The following is a 17,709-nucleotide window of genomic DNA, read 5'->3' as shown; positions in this document are numbered from 1 at the left end:
GCTATCAGCTAGATATCCAATCATTCTCGCTGGTGAAAACCCCAATGTTCGCCTGCTGTTAGCTAACATCCATGTTCTACATTCCCACTGCGGAAAGGAACAAGCAATGGCCATAGCACAGGAAAACTACTGGATTCTTCGCTGCCGCGTCATGCTGAAAAGTATCATACACAGTTGTATACCCTGCAGAAGAATGCAACAACAAGTCGACTACCCTCAGATGTCAGATCTTCCAATTGATCGACTGCCATCAAAAAATCATTTTCCTTTTGCAACGACTGGATTGGACTACGTTGGACCTTTTCCCATCATCCTTCAAGGAAAACAATACCAAGCGTATATTTTACTGTTCACATGCTTAGTGATCAGAGCTGTGCATCTTGAAATCTCATTAGGACTATCGACAGACAGCACTCTTCTTTGTATCAGACGCTTTTTTGCCCGGCGAGGAAAACCATCGAAAATGGTTTCTGATTGTGGGACAAGTTTTGTGGGCTCCAATTCTGAGCTGAAGAAATGTCTAGACAACTTGGAAAAGAACAAAGAATTTGTGGAAAGCATCAATCAGCTGGACGTATCACTCGAATGGAAATTCAACCCTCCTGCGGCCCCTCATTTTGGTGGTTCTTGGGAACGACTAGTTCAGATATTTAAACTTTCCCTGTACAAAGTCATCGGATCAAGAACACTCTCCTATGAAACACTGGCTACTTTCACGACCGAAATTGAATCAACCATGAATTCACGACCTTTAACCAATGTGTCTGACGACATCAAAGATGATCTGCCTCTCACTCCCAACCATTTCCTTCTTGGTCGTGGAACTCCAAATTTACCGCCTGGTATCTTCAAGGACAAGGATTTATCTCTGTCAAAATCATGGAAAGCATCCCAACTACTCGCAGATCACTTCTGGAATCGCTTTCTTCGAGAGTACTTACCAGGTCAGCAGAAACGATCAAAGTGGACTTCTGCGACTTCCAATTTGCAACCCGACGACATGGTCTGGATGTTGGAGGATTTTACACCTCGTGGACTGTGGCCTCTTGCTAAAGTGGTGGAAACCTTTCCTGGACAAGATGGAATAGTCCGCTCAGTGAAGCTGAAAACGCCAACTGGATTCAAAGTTCGACCTGTGGTCAAATTGAGCCGCGTTTTCCCAGTTTCGCAGTAACCAAGCTCCAAATAGCTAACCAACCAAATAATCACGCAACTCAGCCTTCAACATATCAACTCGACAAAGATGAACAAATCTACGACTCGTCAATTCAACTAAGACAATCAGCTCAACGATAGACAAACCAAGATGAAGATGAAAAAGAACAATTTCTGGTTCCCTTATCTACTGGTTCCCTTATCTTTGTATTTTACCGTATCCTTACTATTTTATTCAATACTTTATTTGCAAGCTCTGCAAATGTGGGCGGGTGTTAATTGTAAACAATTAAGGTCACCTTTCTCTCAACTTGACTTTTGACATTACAGCCAAGCTGACTCACTCGTTTCTCTCAACTTTTCAAAAACAGCATGACTTACAAGGAAATGACAAACTTTCAGGTAAAATAATGTTTCAATTTATACGAAAACTCGGGATTAATATCAACTTTTCTGAATAACCCCCTTATTAACAGTTCCCCTTTTTCTAACGTTCGCCTTTTAGTATTCCCCGTACCATGTAATATAATATCCCTATTTATGATATTATATTTACCTTAGTTTTATCCCTGATTTACTATTGTATTATTTTTCATGTACTTACTCAACTGATGCCCAACTGCATGGAACTCCTTTGACTCAACCCTTAAAACTACCCTTACTAACAATTGGTGTATTACTCTCCTCAGGTAATTTACCCAATTATTATAAAGCTGTCAATCAAACTCAACTCTCAAACTAAAAGAGAGCTGCAAATGATTCAATCAAGTCATTATCATTTCGTTTTTTCCCTCTAAAAATAGAGCATATGTTGATAAATGGAACTTCCGCAACACAAATAATTCCGCATCATCATTTAGAGCCAATTAGACTATTCGCGAAGTTATCTGCCATCTGCGTCAATTCTGTTAATTTTCATCATATTTCTCTCAGAAAAACACTTCAACCTTAAATACGTCAATTAAAAAGAAAATTAAACAGTTTTTCTCAATACAGCCACTTGCCCTATAACAAAAATTCAACCCACAAAACTCTTTGTGAAGTTTTTTTTTTCGAATTGGACAAGAAAGAGCAAATTATTATATTCTAAAGGAAAGTGCCAAGTAAGTATGACTACTTATCAAGTATGACTACTATTGGCTATGACTACCTCACACAAGTGCCTGTAGTAGTGAACCGCCTCCTTTGGATTGTCTTCATCCTGCTCTCTCGTTCTTCTACTGCTACTGGCGGCACTTTGCAGAGACAGTGTAGAGTACTCGTGTAGTGTGTTTCTTGTTTTGTCAGCAGAGCTGTCATGGACTGAATAGTCTTCTTCCTCTTCCCCTGTGGTGTCCACAAGAGTGGTCTCATCTATGTCTGTTGTGGTCATCATCGACAGATTTCTAACACAAAAAAATGACATTTCTATGAGGGTAAATGCAAAAAACCGTTGATCTGTGAAATGAAGGTGAATCTGTACTTGTATTTAATTAGAATAAAACTCAAAAACTTCAAAAAACTGAAACACACTCAAAGACAAATTTCCACAACACTTTCAAGAGATGAAACAAAATTGCTGACTATAAAATTAAATCAATTTGAGAAAACTGGATCAATTTTTCAAACTACTGGGAGAACCAAAAATTAAAGTTCACAATCGAAACTAGAAGTCATTCACGTTTTTTCACATCAATTGGACTATTAGCGTAATTTGATCAGAGAGCGTTATTGGAGAGCGTAACTTTCCTTCCATTTGACAGCTGAATTGAAAAGAGTCCAAAGGCTAACCGACAAATATAAATTTGGGCGTCAATAATTTTCATTGACACTAAAAAAAAAAGGAATGGCGAGACCTAAAACATTGCCAATGAACAGTTGGAAAAGAGTAAAGAACGCACGAAAATCGAAAAAAAAATTGACTTGTTTTTAAAAAATCAACTTACGAATTAAGAAAAACTATATACCGTTAAAGCTCTTTGAATTACATAAAGAAATTATGTTTGATCGTTTTTGAAAAAATTAATCCAATTTGAGAAGGGTGGATCAAAAGGTAAAATTTTCAATTTGCTGGGTAAAGTGACAGACATTCCACTGATCAACAATGAACTATTCCTCAATGATTTCATATCTTGTTATCTAAACTTATTGATATTTTTACACGTTAGTAAAGATGACTAACTTTATGAGCAACCCTCAAGACCGGTTGCTAGCTTCATATATAGTAAATTTAACTTGCGAAATGGCATTTTGAAGAGAAAAAGTTCAAAACTATCAGCTTTATTACATGGTAACGGCGATGGAGCGCCCTCAGAGCATGAACCCTGCATCCAATACATGGCCTGCTTCGGAATAATAAACTGATGGACATCCAATCAACGCTGTTCCCACTGATGATAATACTTTTGGCCAGCTTTATCAGACCTAAAGTGCCGGCAGCACGGAAGCAACAGGAGTATATCAGTTCGGGTACGGCGGTGATTGCAAAAATGAGTTGAAACTACTCAACTCGAGTTAACAGAAACTACTCAACATGAGTTAAAAAGAAAAAGTCAAAACAGTGCTCTAGCTTAGATCTGCGCGAAACACAGCAACGAATCACATATTGCTCGTGACAGAATTTCGAAGGCAATGCGTTTTAATTCTCAAAGCGAGGGAAAGAACCTAGAGGAGGGAAAAGTGAAATTCCATTGCTGAACTATGAACTGTCACTCCATAAACTCTTATCTTGTTATCTAAATTTATTTAAATTTGTATCCGTTAGTAAAGATCACTAACGTTGTTAGCATCTCTGAAGACTGGTTGTCAGCTTAATATATATTAAATTTAACTTATGAAATGGCAATTCGAACAGAAAGGGTTCGAAGCTATCAGCTTTGTTACAGATAATCTGAAAATTAAAATCCACTTTCGAAACTAAATATTCGATTACATTTTAAGTGACCTTTATATTTTTGCTGTTCGATTTTGGAGTTTGCCTTCCTTTAAAAAAAAGGAAACGAAGTGATGCCTTCTTTCTCACACGATTTTGGAGTTTGCATTCCTTTAAACAAAGGAAAAGAAAAGAACTTTTTAAAAAAAAAATCAGAAGTCAAACCGCAAAAAATCAAAATTGAGCCTGAGTAGATTTTCCTGAAAAAAAAACCAAAAAAAATCACCAAGTCCTATATAAGTACGTTCATTACTCTTATTAAATGTCTTCACTTCGTTTATTGACACAAAACTTGATGAAGAGACTCAGAGGCAGCGTCTCATTAAATCCGGAAAGAAACACACTCACTTTTGCTTCTGCTGTTTCTGTCTCTCTACCATGGATGCCACTTTGCTCCTCAACTGTTCTATGGCTCCTTCGTAATGGTCAATCATGGCCAAAATTCTAAACAAGAGCAGGTCTTTGAAATTTGAAATCAGGAGATTAGAGACTGAAGAAGGTAGATTTCAACATGAAAACTCAACGTCTCTATTCCCAACAGAACACGACAGGTACTCACTTTTTATCGGATATCCTCTCTCCCGTTGCCAACTGTGCCCTGACCTGATTGAACACCTGCTCATTGTCCCTTCTACGCTTCTCCTCCTGTTTAAATTAGGCAGAAGAGGATAAGAAAACGGTTTTTGAGTATATTAAAAATGCAATGCAAAACACTGATATAAAAACCAAATCTGAAGCATTTTCAGAAACATTTTTGACAAATAGAAAATCAACTGTTAGCCAATTACCCATAACTCCTATATAACTAGACAACTCAGATAACTTTCAAATGAATGACCGATAAAACGTTCAAAAAATAAGAAACAAAAAAATAGCAGATCGAAAAAAAACTCATTGGAAACTCGAATTGGAAAATCGGAAGGCAAAAATAAACACAGAGGCGAAGTTGTACTTCACATATACCAGCAAAAATATGACCGAAACCGCTACTGGGAAAATTACGACGCATTAGCAGTACTAGTCAACTTGAAAAAGAAAGAAATTTACAATTGCACATGCCTCAATTTATAGAGCAGTCTATGGAGCAAAACTAATTTGAAAAAATTAAATGTAATAAAAACAAAACGAATTTTTTTATTATGAGATTTTTGTGTAAATCATCCCCCCACGCGCCATATCAAGTACAAAGTGCTAAATTTCGCTCCAAGTAACAAAACAATTATGGCAAATAAGCTTCCTTCAACCAATTTGGAACGATTTCTAGGACGGATTAAATCTCCGCTTACGCGTTAATAGCCCGAAATCTACCGCGCATTAGTTTTCCTAAATTGACTAAAATGGCAATTTTTAAACCCCCAAAAAATTTACAAAAAATGCTCACAGGTGAAATATCTTTTCAAATTTAAGTTCAGGACAACAATATCTTTTAAATGATATTAGAAAATTCCGTCAAAAATGGCTAGTTAAAAAGTCGAAATTTGTCAAAATAAAACGAAAACCACCCCGAGCACTAATATTCCGTTACGAAAGTCGGAACAATAATAGTCGGTGTTAATATCCTTAGCATTGGCTGTACTTAATCACTGGTTATTGATCAAATGAACATATTTTATCGCAACAATATTTTCGTCGCAACAATATTTTTGACTTAGGTCAGAAAAAAAGATAGTTCATGCTATAACACAAGCTATGCTTGTGTAAACAACAAGACTGCTAGTACACCAGGGCAAAGCCCTGAATGTTCCGACGTTCCCTTAACTCATATCGAATAGTTTGTTGGGAAAAGATAATATTGAAAACCAATAAATTTTGGACAATATCAAAGTGTGAAATGTTGAGTCGTACGAAATTAATACGACCGATCTGATTAGCTAGCCTCAATTCAATTTGGAACGATTTTGATGCGAGATAATTTTCCACGCATAAATAATTCGCGTTACGCTCTCAGCATGATGAATAAATTCTTCAAGGCGCGCATAATTCAGTCCGAAACATGGCCAGTTTGGCAATTTTCAAACCCCCAGAACAAAAAAGGATTGGAGGTAAAATATCTTTCTAGATTTGAACTCAGGAAGTCGATGATATCTTCAATGGGGTATAAAAATTTTTTATCAAAAACTATTATTTCGGTCGGCGAAAATTGACTGAATAAAAAAACCACACCGAGCATAAACATTCCGTTTTCTTCGAAAGTCGGGACAATAAACTGACAGAAATTTAGAAATGGCAGACACCTAAAAAATCATCCTTCCATTGCAAAAAGAATCAAAAACGAATTCTTAAATCATCCTTTCATTGCAAAAAGAATCAAAAACAAAATTTTTAAATAAAAAATGCAATTAAGAAAAAAGTACTGCAAAAAATACTCTGTAATTTGTTCTTTATATACAGTTTGATAGCACTCAAAAAACGAAATAAATATTTTAAATGCGGAAGAATTCGTTTTGAAATTAAAAATAACACTGTTTTCTTGGTTTTCAAAGCTGAACTTTTATAAAAACCTCGTGTTGAGAGACATGTGCCTAACCCACTTGACCAGCTTTATTCTTTCTCCCCTCCCCCTCTTGGAATTTTAAACCACCTTTTTGAGTCCTAGTGCTATCTGCCTGTGTGCCCTGTCCACTTCCAGTCTGAGATGTTTGTTCATGTTGTCCAGCTTAGAGCACCTGTTCCGGAGTTCGTGGTGCTCCTCCCTCAAACTGTACAGCTTGTCACTCAGTCCCTGCATGTCTCCCACTCGCGACTCCTCCACGTCCTAAACAACACAAACACACGTAGTTATACTCAAATGCGTCCAAAAATGACATCAAAAAAATCATCTTTCAAATGATGGTTGAAACGTCTCCGTCCTAAATACCGCACACTGTTATACACTAGGGTGATTGAAAATTGACAATGAAAATTATCATCTCTTAAATGACGTTTTAAACGTCAAGAAATAAAACAATGGATTTTCCAATTGTATCTTCATGACACCAGTGTTCCAGAAAAACTAACTAAACGTTCAGCATACTATTCCTTTTATACTTTTACTTTTTACTATTCAATGCACCCGAGTTTCATTTCAACCATAAGTCCATTCGCGCAAAGTCAGACTTGCCTATGTAATTTCAAGTAACTATCTGAATAAACTACACGACTTTTTTACAAGTAGATAGCTTGTTTTTTCTAACACTAAAGGTTCACGTAGTCTCTTTACGTCGCATGATAAGTGGTTCAACACTGACCCTAAACTAACAAGATGTGGAACACTTCTTGTTAGTTTAGGGCGATACAACATAAATATAACCACTTGTGATATGTTGCATCGCAAGTGGAACACTTCATTTTGTATCGCAAGCGTAAAGAAGCAAACGAGTCAATCGCCTTTTATCCCATTAATTACATAATTAAGCCACAATTTTAAAAAATGGAAAATATTTCATGGAAAACTCACTCTAATAGAGTTCAAAAAACCATAGAAAAGGCCCCGCTCAAATTCTCCCCTTGAGACCACCGGAAGTTTGAAACAGAGCAGGTTTTCGCACTTTCGATTAGGCGCTCCCTTGCCCAAATAAAATCTAGATATCGCCCCTTCCTCAATAACTACATGAGTAAAATAGACCCAATTTCCCCCAATTAACTATCGTTTTTAACCCACAGACCGCCGCAACTCTTTGATTACACGGTCTGAAGCGCCGTGCGCATTAGTTTGAACTGAATTAGCTTACCCTGAGTTTGTTTTTCTGCCTTGTGATGACACTCTCCATGTCTCTAATAGTTTTCCCACTCCGGACGCTCAACTCCCTCTGCTGTGACACCTCATCCCTACACAGAATATTCTGAGCTAGCAACATTATGTGCGCCGGACAAAACGCTTGCTAGGAATAAAGGGTCCTTTCTACTTTCTATCTTAGAAAGTAAATCTAAAAATCGCTGAGAAATATTTTATTAGAAAAGAAGTTAGTATGAATTTACAGCAAGTTGCCTTTTGACTCAATATCTATTTTAACGGTGAGATTAGAGATATTTTTACTGAGAATGGATATTATTTTAGAGAATGGTTGGGGTGCTTGAAGAGAGTGGTGTTGGTGTTAGAAGAGAAATTGTTGGGATATTAGAGAGGGAGGTAGTGGTGTTAGAAGAGAAATTGTTGGAAATGAATTCCCGTAGTTTTGAGCTTCTATTTATACTCAGATGGGAAATCGTACCACTTTTCGTATCAAATGAGAAGTTACTTCTTAACTTCATATTCTCTATTCGTACTTTCGTATTTTACGCGAAGAATGTTTCGTATGCTCGTATTTTACAAGAGGAATCGTTATTATTCGCGTTGAACGAGAATAGTCGTTTCAATTCTCAATGCTTAAAATGTTATACGAATTATTCCAATAGCATTTCCCTTCCTTTTGCAAGGGAATAAAAACATATTTATTTTGTGGTGGCGGCGGCGTCACACTTTGTGAGCTCAATAAAATAATTCATGTTTCTGTTTCTATTTGAAATCAGAACATATCCATCCTCCTATTTGGAGAGGAAAAAAACTAAAACTTTCATTTTTACTTTCACTTGAATAGTAGGGTAATTGTTTATCGATCAAAGCTTTTTCTTGCAATCTCATGAAGTTTGTTCAATAGTTTGTTGGTAAAGATAGGTAGCAGATGTTTTTGAACATCTGATACTTTGAGTCAGGATTGAATGAATATAAATACATCAGTTACATTTATAAATCAAAAATAGAGTTTACACCACCAAGAGATTTAACTATAAAATTAAATACATCAAAATTATTTGTTTCTCAAAAGTTTGCAGGTCAGTTTAATATTATCATTCCTTGAACATTCTCTTCTCGAAGTTTCCTTTTTGTCCTGAAGTATGTGAAGTGGGTGTCCATATGCGTAATAAGGGGAGGACTGGTTCATACAAAAGGGTGTTTTTTTGTTTTTTATAAAAATCAAAATTGTTGGAAAAGGCAAAATTAGTAGCTATACTACATAGCTAAATAAAATGAAAGGATAAATTTTTAAATGAAAGGATAAATTTCTATAATTTTCCTTCCAACCGGGCTATAAAGTGGTGATTTTTTGTTTTCAAATTGTGGATTTGCTTTTTCAGCTCCCGGATTTGATGCGTTTCATGTATATGACTGCGCTGAATTTGCTCAGTATAGTCATCTAACTGGGGGGTTTGAAATTTTGCTGTCAGATATTTTGCTGTGACATAGATTTTTTGATATTCAAGAAGGGAATTAGTTATGGAGTACATTTTTTTTATAGGGTGATAGGCTTCTAATTTAAAACGATTGATTAATGGATTCAAAGCATAATTGAGATCCATATCGAAGCCGGGATTGCTGTTAGAATTAATGTATCGTTCCCTTTCTAACTGAATGTGTAATTTAGTATTTAATTCAGTGGGGTGTAAGGGCTGTCGCCTAATGGTCATTGGATATTGAGAAGTTGATACCGGCGTATTTGCCGTTAGTATCTTATATGGTCTTACAATCTGGGTTCGCTTTTTAATTTTGGAATTCGAGGGAACCAGGGGTATTTTGAAATCAGGGGGTGAAACTTTTAGGGGTGGTGGCTTTGATGCTGTAGTTATTGGGACGACTGAATTGGTTTGAAGTAGTGGCTCAACGAAGGATCGTGTTGAGGTCGGCTTTGCAGTGGGGGTAGTAGTAGTAGAAACAGTTGGTTGTTGAGTGAGTGCTGAAATATGCGAGTCCAGTGGATCGGTTGGTGGCAGGAGTGAGAGAAGATCCTCAAAATCTCTCAAGTCGTCATCAAGTGTTGCGTCCATAGTTGAATCTGTTGGTATATCCTAGAACAGTAGAATTTTTTTTATTAGACTGGGTTTGTTGGGTGATCCAAGTTTTGAGTTCTTCTCTCAAAACTTGTTAATTGGATGTGAGGATACATGCGATCCTGGTTGATTTTATCAATTTCCTCTAAAAGAGGGGCTTGTATTTTCTGATCACATTCTTGTTCTATTCTTTCAGTTTGCTCATCTTGAGTGAAAATTGAGGTCACTATGGAAGTGAAAAGTATATTATATGAGGCGGCAAGCAATACTTTGCCAAAGTGTAGTGAGCGGCCGGTGATTTTGTGAAAATGCATAGCCTTTATTATGAATATTAGACAATCTAGTATGAATTTCACAAATAGAAAAGAGGCGAAGACTATTTCGCATTTTTCTAAATAGTATTGTACTTTCCCGAATATACGGGTGTATTCGTTTTTCCAAAAGTTTGGAGAGATGAGATAGTCCAAATATATTCTTTGAGAAGAGCCTAGTGGGCTATATGAGTCCGTGAAAAGAAATTTTTGAGCGTTTAGAAAGGACCTGGATACTTGCAGTATTCCTTTCATCTCTGAATTATCGGAAATCATATTCCAGAATTTTTGCATTTGAGCATAAGTGTAGATTGAAGCGCCTTGGCTAGAGACTAAAGAATGCTTACTCTGTTGAATTATCTCTTTTGGTTTAAAGAGATATGGTCCTGTAACCCTTGTGATTTGGGGGGTTAATTCAATCCAGGACTTATCATCATCAACATCTAGTTGAAAGAGATTTGAATGTTTGTCGGAGCAGTCTTGTAGATCTGCCGACTGAAAAGTTTGTCGCGTAATTGGATCGACAAATCGAATATTTTCCTTATACATATTGGGAATGCGATTATAGCATTCATCCATTAATTGCAAAGGTGAGTAAAATTTCGGACAATAGTAGAGTCAGGCAACATTGCCATTGGTCTCTAAGAACATAGAGCGGTTCTGAGTTAAAATATAGCCAGCCAAACGTGGGCTTTCAAGTGAAAGCATTGGAGTATTTAATATTGAGGAGCGTTCTAGCTCACATTGATTTTGCAGAAGGGCTAACTCGGCCGTTCTGAGCCTGTAGAAGCTATTAAAAAGAATATAGTCCAATTTGGTTCCTATATGAGCTTCGTAGTCAATTTGACTAGTTGAGAATTTGAGTGGCGGCAAATCATCACTTGTTGTGAGAAAAGTAGAATTTGGTTGGCCGGCATTATGAATAGTTCCCGTTTCTGGGGTTGGTTTAACTTGGATTCCAGTATCCATATTGAAACCGTCAGTGTATGCAATAAAAAGTGAATCATATGAAGTTGGATACACTTTTCTGGGATGACCACAAAGAGATTGCGGTTTATTTATCACCTGTAGCATGAATTTTTGAGAATCCCTTGTTTGGGTAGAATGAATAGACGGGCTAGAAAAGCCTTTAATTATGTAGTATGATTCTTCGTTTCGAATAATTTTAGTCGGAAATCTGTTTAAAACAGTGAAAATGCAATTTTTGGGTTCTTCCCAAGTATAAGCAAAAGAATCTATTGACGTTGTTTCACATCCATTTGTAGACACTGGACAGGGCAAAGGGATGTTTTGCCAATTATTGACTGTTCCATCTTTGAGGTTAACAGTCAGAGTTACATTTTGCATGTAAGTTTCAAAAGTGTCCAGTTTAATCCAAGAACGGCCATCACATTCATTATGATGTTCGCCGTCAACTTTGCCAGCATGGGCATTAGTTACTGTTTTAACCTTAAATTTGAAAGGAATATTTCCAATACTAGCAAAGCCTAGGTTAAGATAGCCTCTGTCGGCGGCCGATTTACATTGATCGGCAGATAAATGGAGATCAGTAGTGATCATATTTTGTCGAGCGTCGATACCACTCGAATCAAAAGAATCGCAGAACCAACGCATTGATTGGTGTTTGATTCGACACATTGTCGCATTTACTTTTACGCGATAATGTCTCTGATAAAGAGTAACATAAGCATGGGTTACTTTAATATTTTCTGGTTGGACTTTGCAAGGTGCTACTTTATTTAGAGAGAACATTTTGTTAGAAGTCATTAGTTGACAATCATAATGAGCAACCCGAAGATTATTAGCAGTATTTGCATACGATTGTTCTTTCGGATCAAATGCTGAGGTTTGATTCGAAAGTATTGTTAGAGTTAAAAGACCAACCTGGTTTGCAAACTTATTTTTTGGTGGTCAATGATAGCAAAAGAAAAAGTACTCACTTTAAGCATTTCTTCGAGAGTGGCTAGAACAGGATTTTGGTCCATTAGTTCACCTTCCTCTAGTTCACTATTTGGATTTGTCATTTTGTGGATTTTTTGATGGGAAATCTGAGTTAGATTTTTTTATTTTTGTTGAGGAAATCAGCAGATTTATTTTTTGGAGAGAGAGGAGGTTTAGGATGCAAGATGTGAAATTGAGCAAGAATAAAAATAACTATATATCAGTTAATTTTTAAAGGCTGTTTTTGCTTTTTTGCAAATCTAAGCTCTGATTGGCCGTTGTTATTCGGCGTCTCTCGTTTTAATTCGTATTTCCTTCGGCATTCGTTTTGTAATGTTGTGGTTTTTTCCACTTTTGTTTAAAGTCGTGGTTTTCCACTTAGTTTTGATTTGTTGAGATCTAGCAGTGAAAAGATTTATATTCGTTATGCTGTTGTTAAATTTTAACAACTGCATTCCCCTTCCCCATTGGAGGAGGAAAAAAAATGAAAAAATAAACATCTCTTCATAAAAGAGGACTAAAAGCAACATCATTTATTTGCTTTCTGTTAAACTTAATCTGTCATTACATTATTTAAAAAACTTTTTTGCTTCCTCAAAAAATGAATTATATTGAGCCTGAAGACAATCTGGTGGACTTCCCGGAGAAATTTTTGAATTTACGGGATGAGTTAAACTTCAAACACGAAGCCTTGCTGCAGGACAAGGAAATTGAGAGGATGGTGACAATTTACGATTGGCTAGTGGAGAAAGGGGTAAATTTGACACCGATGGAGTTTATGATTTTTATGGACCGGAGTTTTATTTGGAAATATCCGGTACTAAATGCCGGAGAATTATTTGAGTTGGGCTCAATTCAGAGCAAGTTCCTTGCCAAGAAACTGTGGAGTCCATGGGTGGGAGACGATGTGGTCTCAAGAGAAACAATGGACTTTTTGTCCTTATTCTTTGGAGAGGATATAAGTTTCTTTTACAATACACCCAAAAAAAAAATTTTTTATTTAAGTGACATGGCAACATGGAACTAGTATATAAATTTGTTTTAGTTTCAAGAAGAATTCTTCAGAAGACCAGCAACAGAAGAAGATTTTAGGAAAAAGATAGAGCTTGGTGGCGGCCTTATTCAGCGCTGCAGTTTGCAGTGAGGAGCCTGAGTAGGGCCGCTGAAAATTCTCTTGAGAAGATGGCGGCTGTTAACCTGATCAAATCCTTTACGGATATAAAGTCTAACCTTTATAAAAGTTATTTTTAAATCTATTTGTAAATAGATTTATTTTTTGTGATTTTGTGGTTTTATTACAAACAAAAGAATTATAAAATAGAAAAGAAAAGGCCAATAAAAAAGAATGTTAAAAAAAATTAGTTTTGGCCAAATAAATAGTTGGTGTTTATTATTTCTTTTTAAAATTGCCAATTTTATACTAGATGGAATTGTAGTTCCATAAAAGTTTGTAGGACGATTTGTCCGTTTAGGTCTTTTGGACTCGGAAAGTGATCCAGGTGCCGATCGAGTGTTCTCATAGAAGCTTTCCTGAGAGCTATGAGCAAATTTTTTTCCATCAGTAAAGCTTTCTGATGATTCAGATAAACGAGGGAAATCAGGAGGACGGGGAGTATTATATTGTGTTGTTATATTTTGGTGGCGGCGGCCAAAGTCATTTGGGAGACTAGTATTAGGACTTATACTGCGGCTAGGTAGGCGGCGGTGGCCATAACTACTAGATTGACTAGTTGAAGGATTAGGGGTTTTATCAACAGGATAGGGAGTTGAACTTTGAATAGGTCTAAGATTCCGGTCAATCGCAGTTGCATCGAACAAAGTTCTTAGATGCATGGTGGTTTCTCTGCCTGAATCTAATGATTGTTCTTGGACAATGGTTTTATTCTGATCCTCATTTGTAGGATTATTATCAATCATTTGCTGATAACCATTATTGACTACTGGCCAAAACTGGTATTGTAGATTTTCAACCTGTTTAGGTTTATTGAAAGAGTTGATTTGCTGATTTGTTATATGATCATAAAAATCACTTGAAAATAAATCACTAGAGTACTCTTGTAGTAGTTTGGGCATTTGTTGTTCTTTAGGAAAGTATTCAACAATTTGATTGCGGTGGACAATCTTTTTTTCGTTAGTAAAATATTTTTGAATTCCGTATGTTACTTCCGTGATTTTTTCAATTACGGTGTAAGGTCCAGATTTCAAATTCAAAAGCTTTTGAGATTTCAATAGTGCTTTAGATCTATTTTCTAGTAACACCTTAGTGCCTTCTTTTATAGTCCGTCCTAATTTAAATTGATTTCGGAACATGTGGGCCTTATTAGTGATGCGGCGGCAATGGGTATAGGTGTTACTATAAATCAACTTAAAATCATTTTCCCTTTTCAGTATTTCAGCGAAAATCTGATTTTTTAGAAATCTATCTATGGTCTCATTGTTTGACTTACGCTCGGTATGAGCATGATTTTCGAGACCAGCGCAAAATTCAGAGGTACATCTTTTGTTTTGGTCGCGGTAGAGGCCTAATTTAAGGCTAAGGGGAACCTGAGGTTTTATGCCAAAGACAATCTCATATGGAGTGTAACCTGTACTTGAATTAATAGCCGTGTTATGTGCAAAAGCAAACTTATTTGTTAATTCAGACCAGTTTGAGCCTGAGGTACTCAAGAAATGTCGAAAGTACTGGGTTAAATGTTTATTCTGGACTTCAACTTTTCCGTTAGTCCAAGGCGAGTAAGTAGTTTTTGGCCTCAGGGTTATTCCCAACTCAGAGGACCAATGAGCAAAGTCATTACTCATGAATGCACTTCCATTATCATAAATAATTTGTTGTGGAATACCAAATGTTGTGATGTATTTCTCTAAGAGCTTAATGGTTTCCTTAAAGTCTGCATGGGTGCATGGTTATACTTCAATATATCTAGAGAAGGCATCTATCACAACTAAGCAAAATTTTTTTTGCAGTGACTTGATGGTCTGAGTGGACCTTTATGGTCAATGTGGATCGTTTTCATTGGGATTGTTTCTAATTGTCCCCATTGTTGTAAGGGAGCTTCATTCAGGTCTTTCCGTTTAGACTTATTCTTCTGACATTCTAGACAATCATGAAGAAGCATGTTGACCCATTTATAGAGTCCGGGCCAATAGAAAAATCTTTTGATTATTTCCAATGTTTTTGTTTCGCCGTGGTGACCGCTAAGAGGATGCTTATGAGCTAACTCAAAGCAGTTTAGCACTAGAGAGATGGGCAAGCAAATTTTTGGACTCTTAGTATAGTCGTCATTATAATCATTAATACATAGAAGATCATGTTGGTCTTCAATGAATAATAATTCAAATTGCCTGATATAGGCTTTTAATCATTTTTCTTCACGATAAGGATTTTTTTTGTTTCTTTCTGGCTTTTCGTTTTGCTTTATGCAATTTTTGATATCTATGGTTACAGTATCGTTACACTGCTCTTGCATATTTGTTTCAACATCTAAATTTGCTTCTTTAGCAAAGTCGGTCATTTTTGCTATTAGTTCAAGAGAATCAGAACTAATCTTGTTTTGGTTGCAAAATCATTTTTTGCTTTAACCAGGTCGTTGAGAAGGTTTTTCTCAACATTGCCTTCATATGAGTCAAGCCATTCTGAATTTTCCAAAGGATCATCAAGTGCAGAGATTTCATCTGGGATTTCTTCATAAATGTTTTCATTGTTTATATCTGGTATAGATAGTCGCTTGATTTGGTTGATTTGTTTGCCAAATTGGAAGAAATCTGTTGTATTTTGAATCGCACTACAAGATTCCTCAAAATATTCTGGAGCATCTTCAATGCTGAAGTCTCCTCTGTCACTTATGTTGATTAATTTCGTTTTCGCACCTTGCACTTGAGCAATGACTGGATAGCAATCGTTTTGAAATATGTTATTATCGTCTTTGTGGAGTACTGAATAACATATTTGTTCTCCATTGTCTAGGATGAACTTAATATCATTCCGAATAGTTTTATGTTCGAGTTGATATTTTTTGATATCAGCGATGGGTACATTTCGGCTTAATAAGTCAGGAAAGGCTAAGTTTGAACCTGGAGTATAGATTATTTTCAAATTGTTGAATTTTGTCAATACGACTTGGTATTTGAAAAATCTATGCGATAATTGTCCTTTTCTGGACCATAAGAAGAGAATAGGTCTGTGATCACAATATAGGTATAGAGGAAAGGGTGAACCTATAATGTAGAATTCATAGGTTTGCAAAGCAGATATTATTCCACATAGTTCACGATGTTGAGTAGACATTTTCTGCTCGGCCTTATCAAAGACTCTAGAATTTGCAGAAACAATTCTTTTCCCTTCAGGAAGGTCTTGGATGAGTATGCACCCGGTTCCTACATTTGAGGAGTCGGCGTGAATGTGGAATGGGTAATTTACATTAGGTATAGCATTTGAAATATCATGACAGAATTTGTCTTTCAGTTTTTGAAAAACTTCTTCATGGCATGGTAGCCATTGAAACTTATCATTACTGTTTGCCAGTTCATATAAACATTTTGCGTCTACATGAAAATTGATGATGTATGTGCTGTAGAATCCCATGACACCTAATACTCCTAGAACTTCTGTTTTTGATTCAGGGGATTTCAATTTTTTTATATCATCAATTCTTGAAGCATTTGGGGAAAGACCATCTTTAGAGACAACATGGCCTAGAAACTTAACTTTTCTTAGGAAGAAAAAAGTTTTATCAGGACCGGCTTTTAAGTTAGCTTTCCGTAACAGAGAATGATATTCTCGAATTGCACCAAACATTTCATTTTTATTTTGACTCTGTAACAGAGTGTCGTCTATGTAAGTAATTGCTTTTTTTCTTTAATGAGGGGTCCAAAGGCATATCTCATTAATTTACTGAAGAAATTTGGAAGTGGTTCCAAGCCATAGAAACCGACTTGGTAGGTATATTGTCTACCACCTACGATAAAGCTTGTTAATTTCTGGGCCTCATCTGTTAGAGGTACTTGATGGTAGGCGCAAGAGAGATCACTACTTGTGAAGTGTGATCCGTTTATTCTGGTCATGAGAACTTGTAGTGGTTCTAATGGCCAACTACAATTGCTAGTATCTGTGATTGAGTTTAGATACCTAGCATCCAAGACCAACTTAACGTAGTCTTTTTTCGGAAGAATGATGACCGGGTTTACGAACCATGAGTTCATATCATCTTTTTCATTTAGTTCTCTGACTATGCCTGCTTGGATTAGTTCATCCATTAATTTGTCCAATTTATCTCTTAGATGGACTGGGATTTTACTAGGTCGTTGCTTTTTGAATGTTGCGTCCTTTTTGAGTGGTATATGGAATTTATGTTTTGTTTTTCCAATATCATATTTGTGATGAGAATAGACATCTTGGTCCTCTATCAACATTTGAATTAGATCTGCAAACTCATCATCGGATATATCACTTTGTGTGAAATCGAAGTCAGATAAGAATTTAATAGAAGTTTAGATTTTTTCCAAAGTACTACTATTGTCTTTATCAATTGAGGAGTATTGGGTAAACGTTTTATTGACTAGAAAGGCAATTAGCCGATCATTATGTTCTTTGTTTCGGTACTTTTTAAA

The 17,709-nt window shown here is 36.2% G+C and overlaps 1 protein-coding gene across 2 annotated transcripts in view; it reads right to left on the bottom strand.

The window, feature by feature from the left end:
* The window catches only part of LOC134844276 (centrosomal protein of 70 kDa-like), a 92,291-nt gene that overhangs the window by 67,896 nt on the left and 6,686 nt on the right, over positions 1 to 17,709 (bottom strand). For both annotated transcript variants that reach the window (XM_063860878.1, XM_063860879.1), the window contains exons 4-8: positions 7,777 to 7,873; positions 6,648 to 6,821; positions 4,626 to 4,711; positions 4,415 to 4,510; positions 2,306 to 2,540 (exon numbers count right to left, since the gene is read on the bottom strand). In XM_063860878.1, the coding sequence (XP_063716948.1) occupies positions 2,306 to 2,540; positions 4,415 to 4,510; positions 4,626 to 4,711; positions 6,648 to 6,821; positions 7,777 to 7,873 (688 nt within the window). The remainder of the gene's footprint in view (positions 1 to 2,305; positions 2,541 to 4,414; positions 4,511 to 4,625; positions 4,712 to 6,647; positions 6,822 to 7,776; positions 7,874 to 17,709) is intronic.

This window comes from Symsagittifera roscoffensis, chromosome 4 (genome assembly GCF_963678635.1).
Source record: "Symsagittifera roscoffensis chromosome 4, txSymRosc1.1, whole genome shotgun sequence".
In the NCBI taxonomy this organism is placed as follows: domain Eukaryota; kingdom Metazoa; phylum Xenacoelomorpha; order Acoela; family Convolutidae; genus Symsagittifera; species Symsagittifera roscoffensis.
The sequence above is the reverse complement of the archived record's forward strand: the minus strand, read 5'-3'. Positions and strand labels throughout refer to the sequence as shown.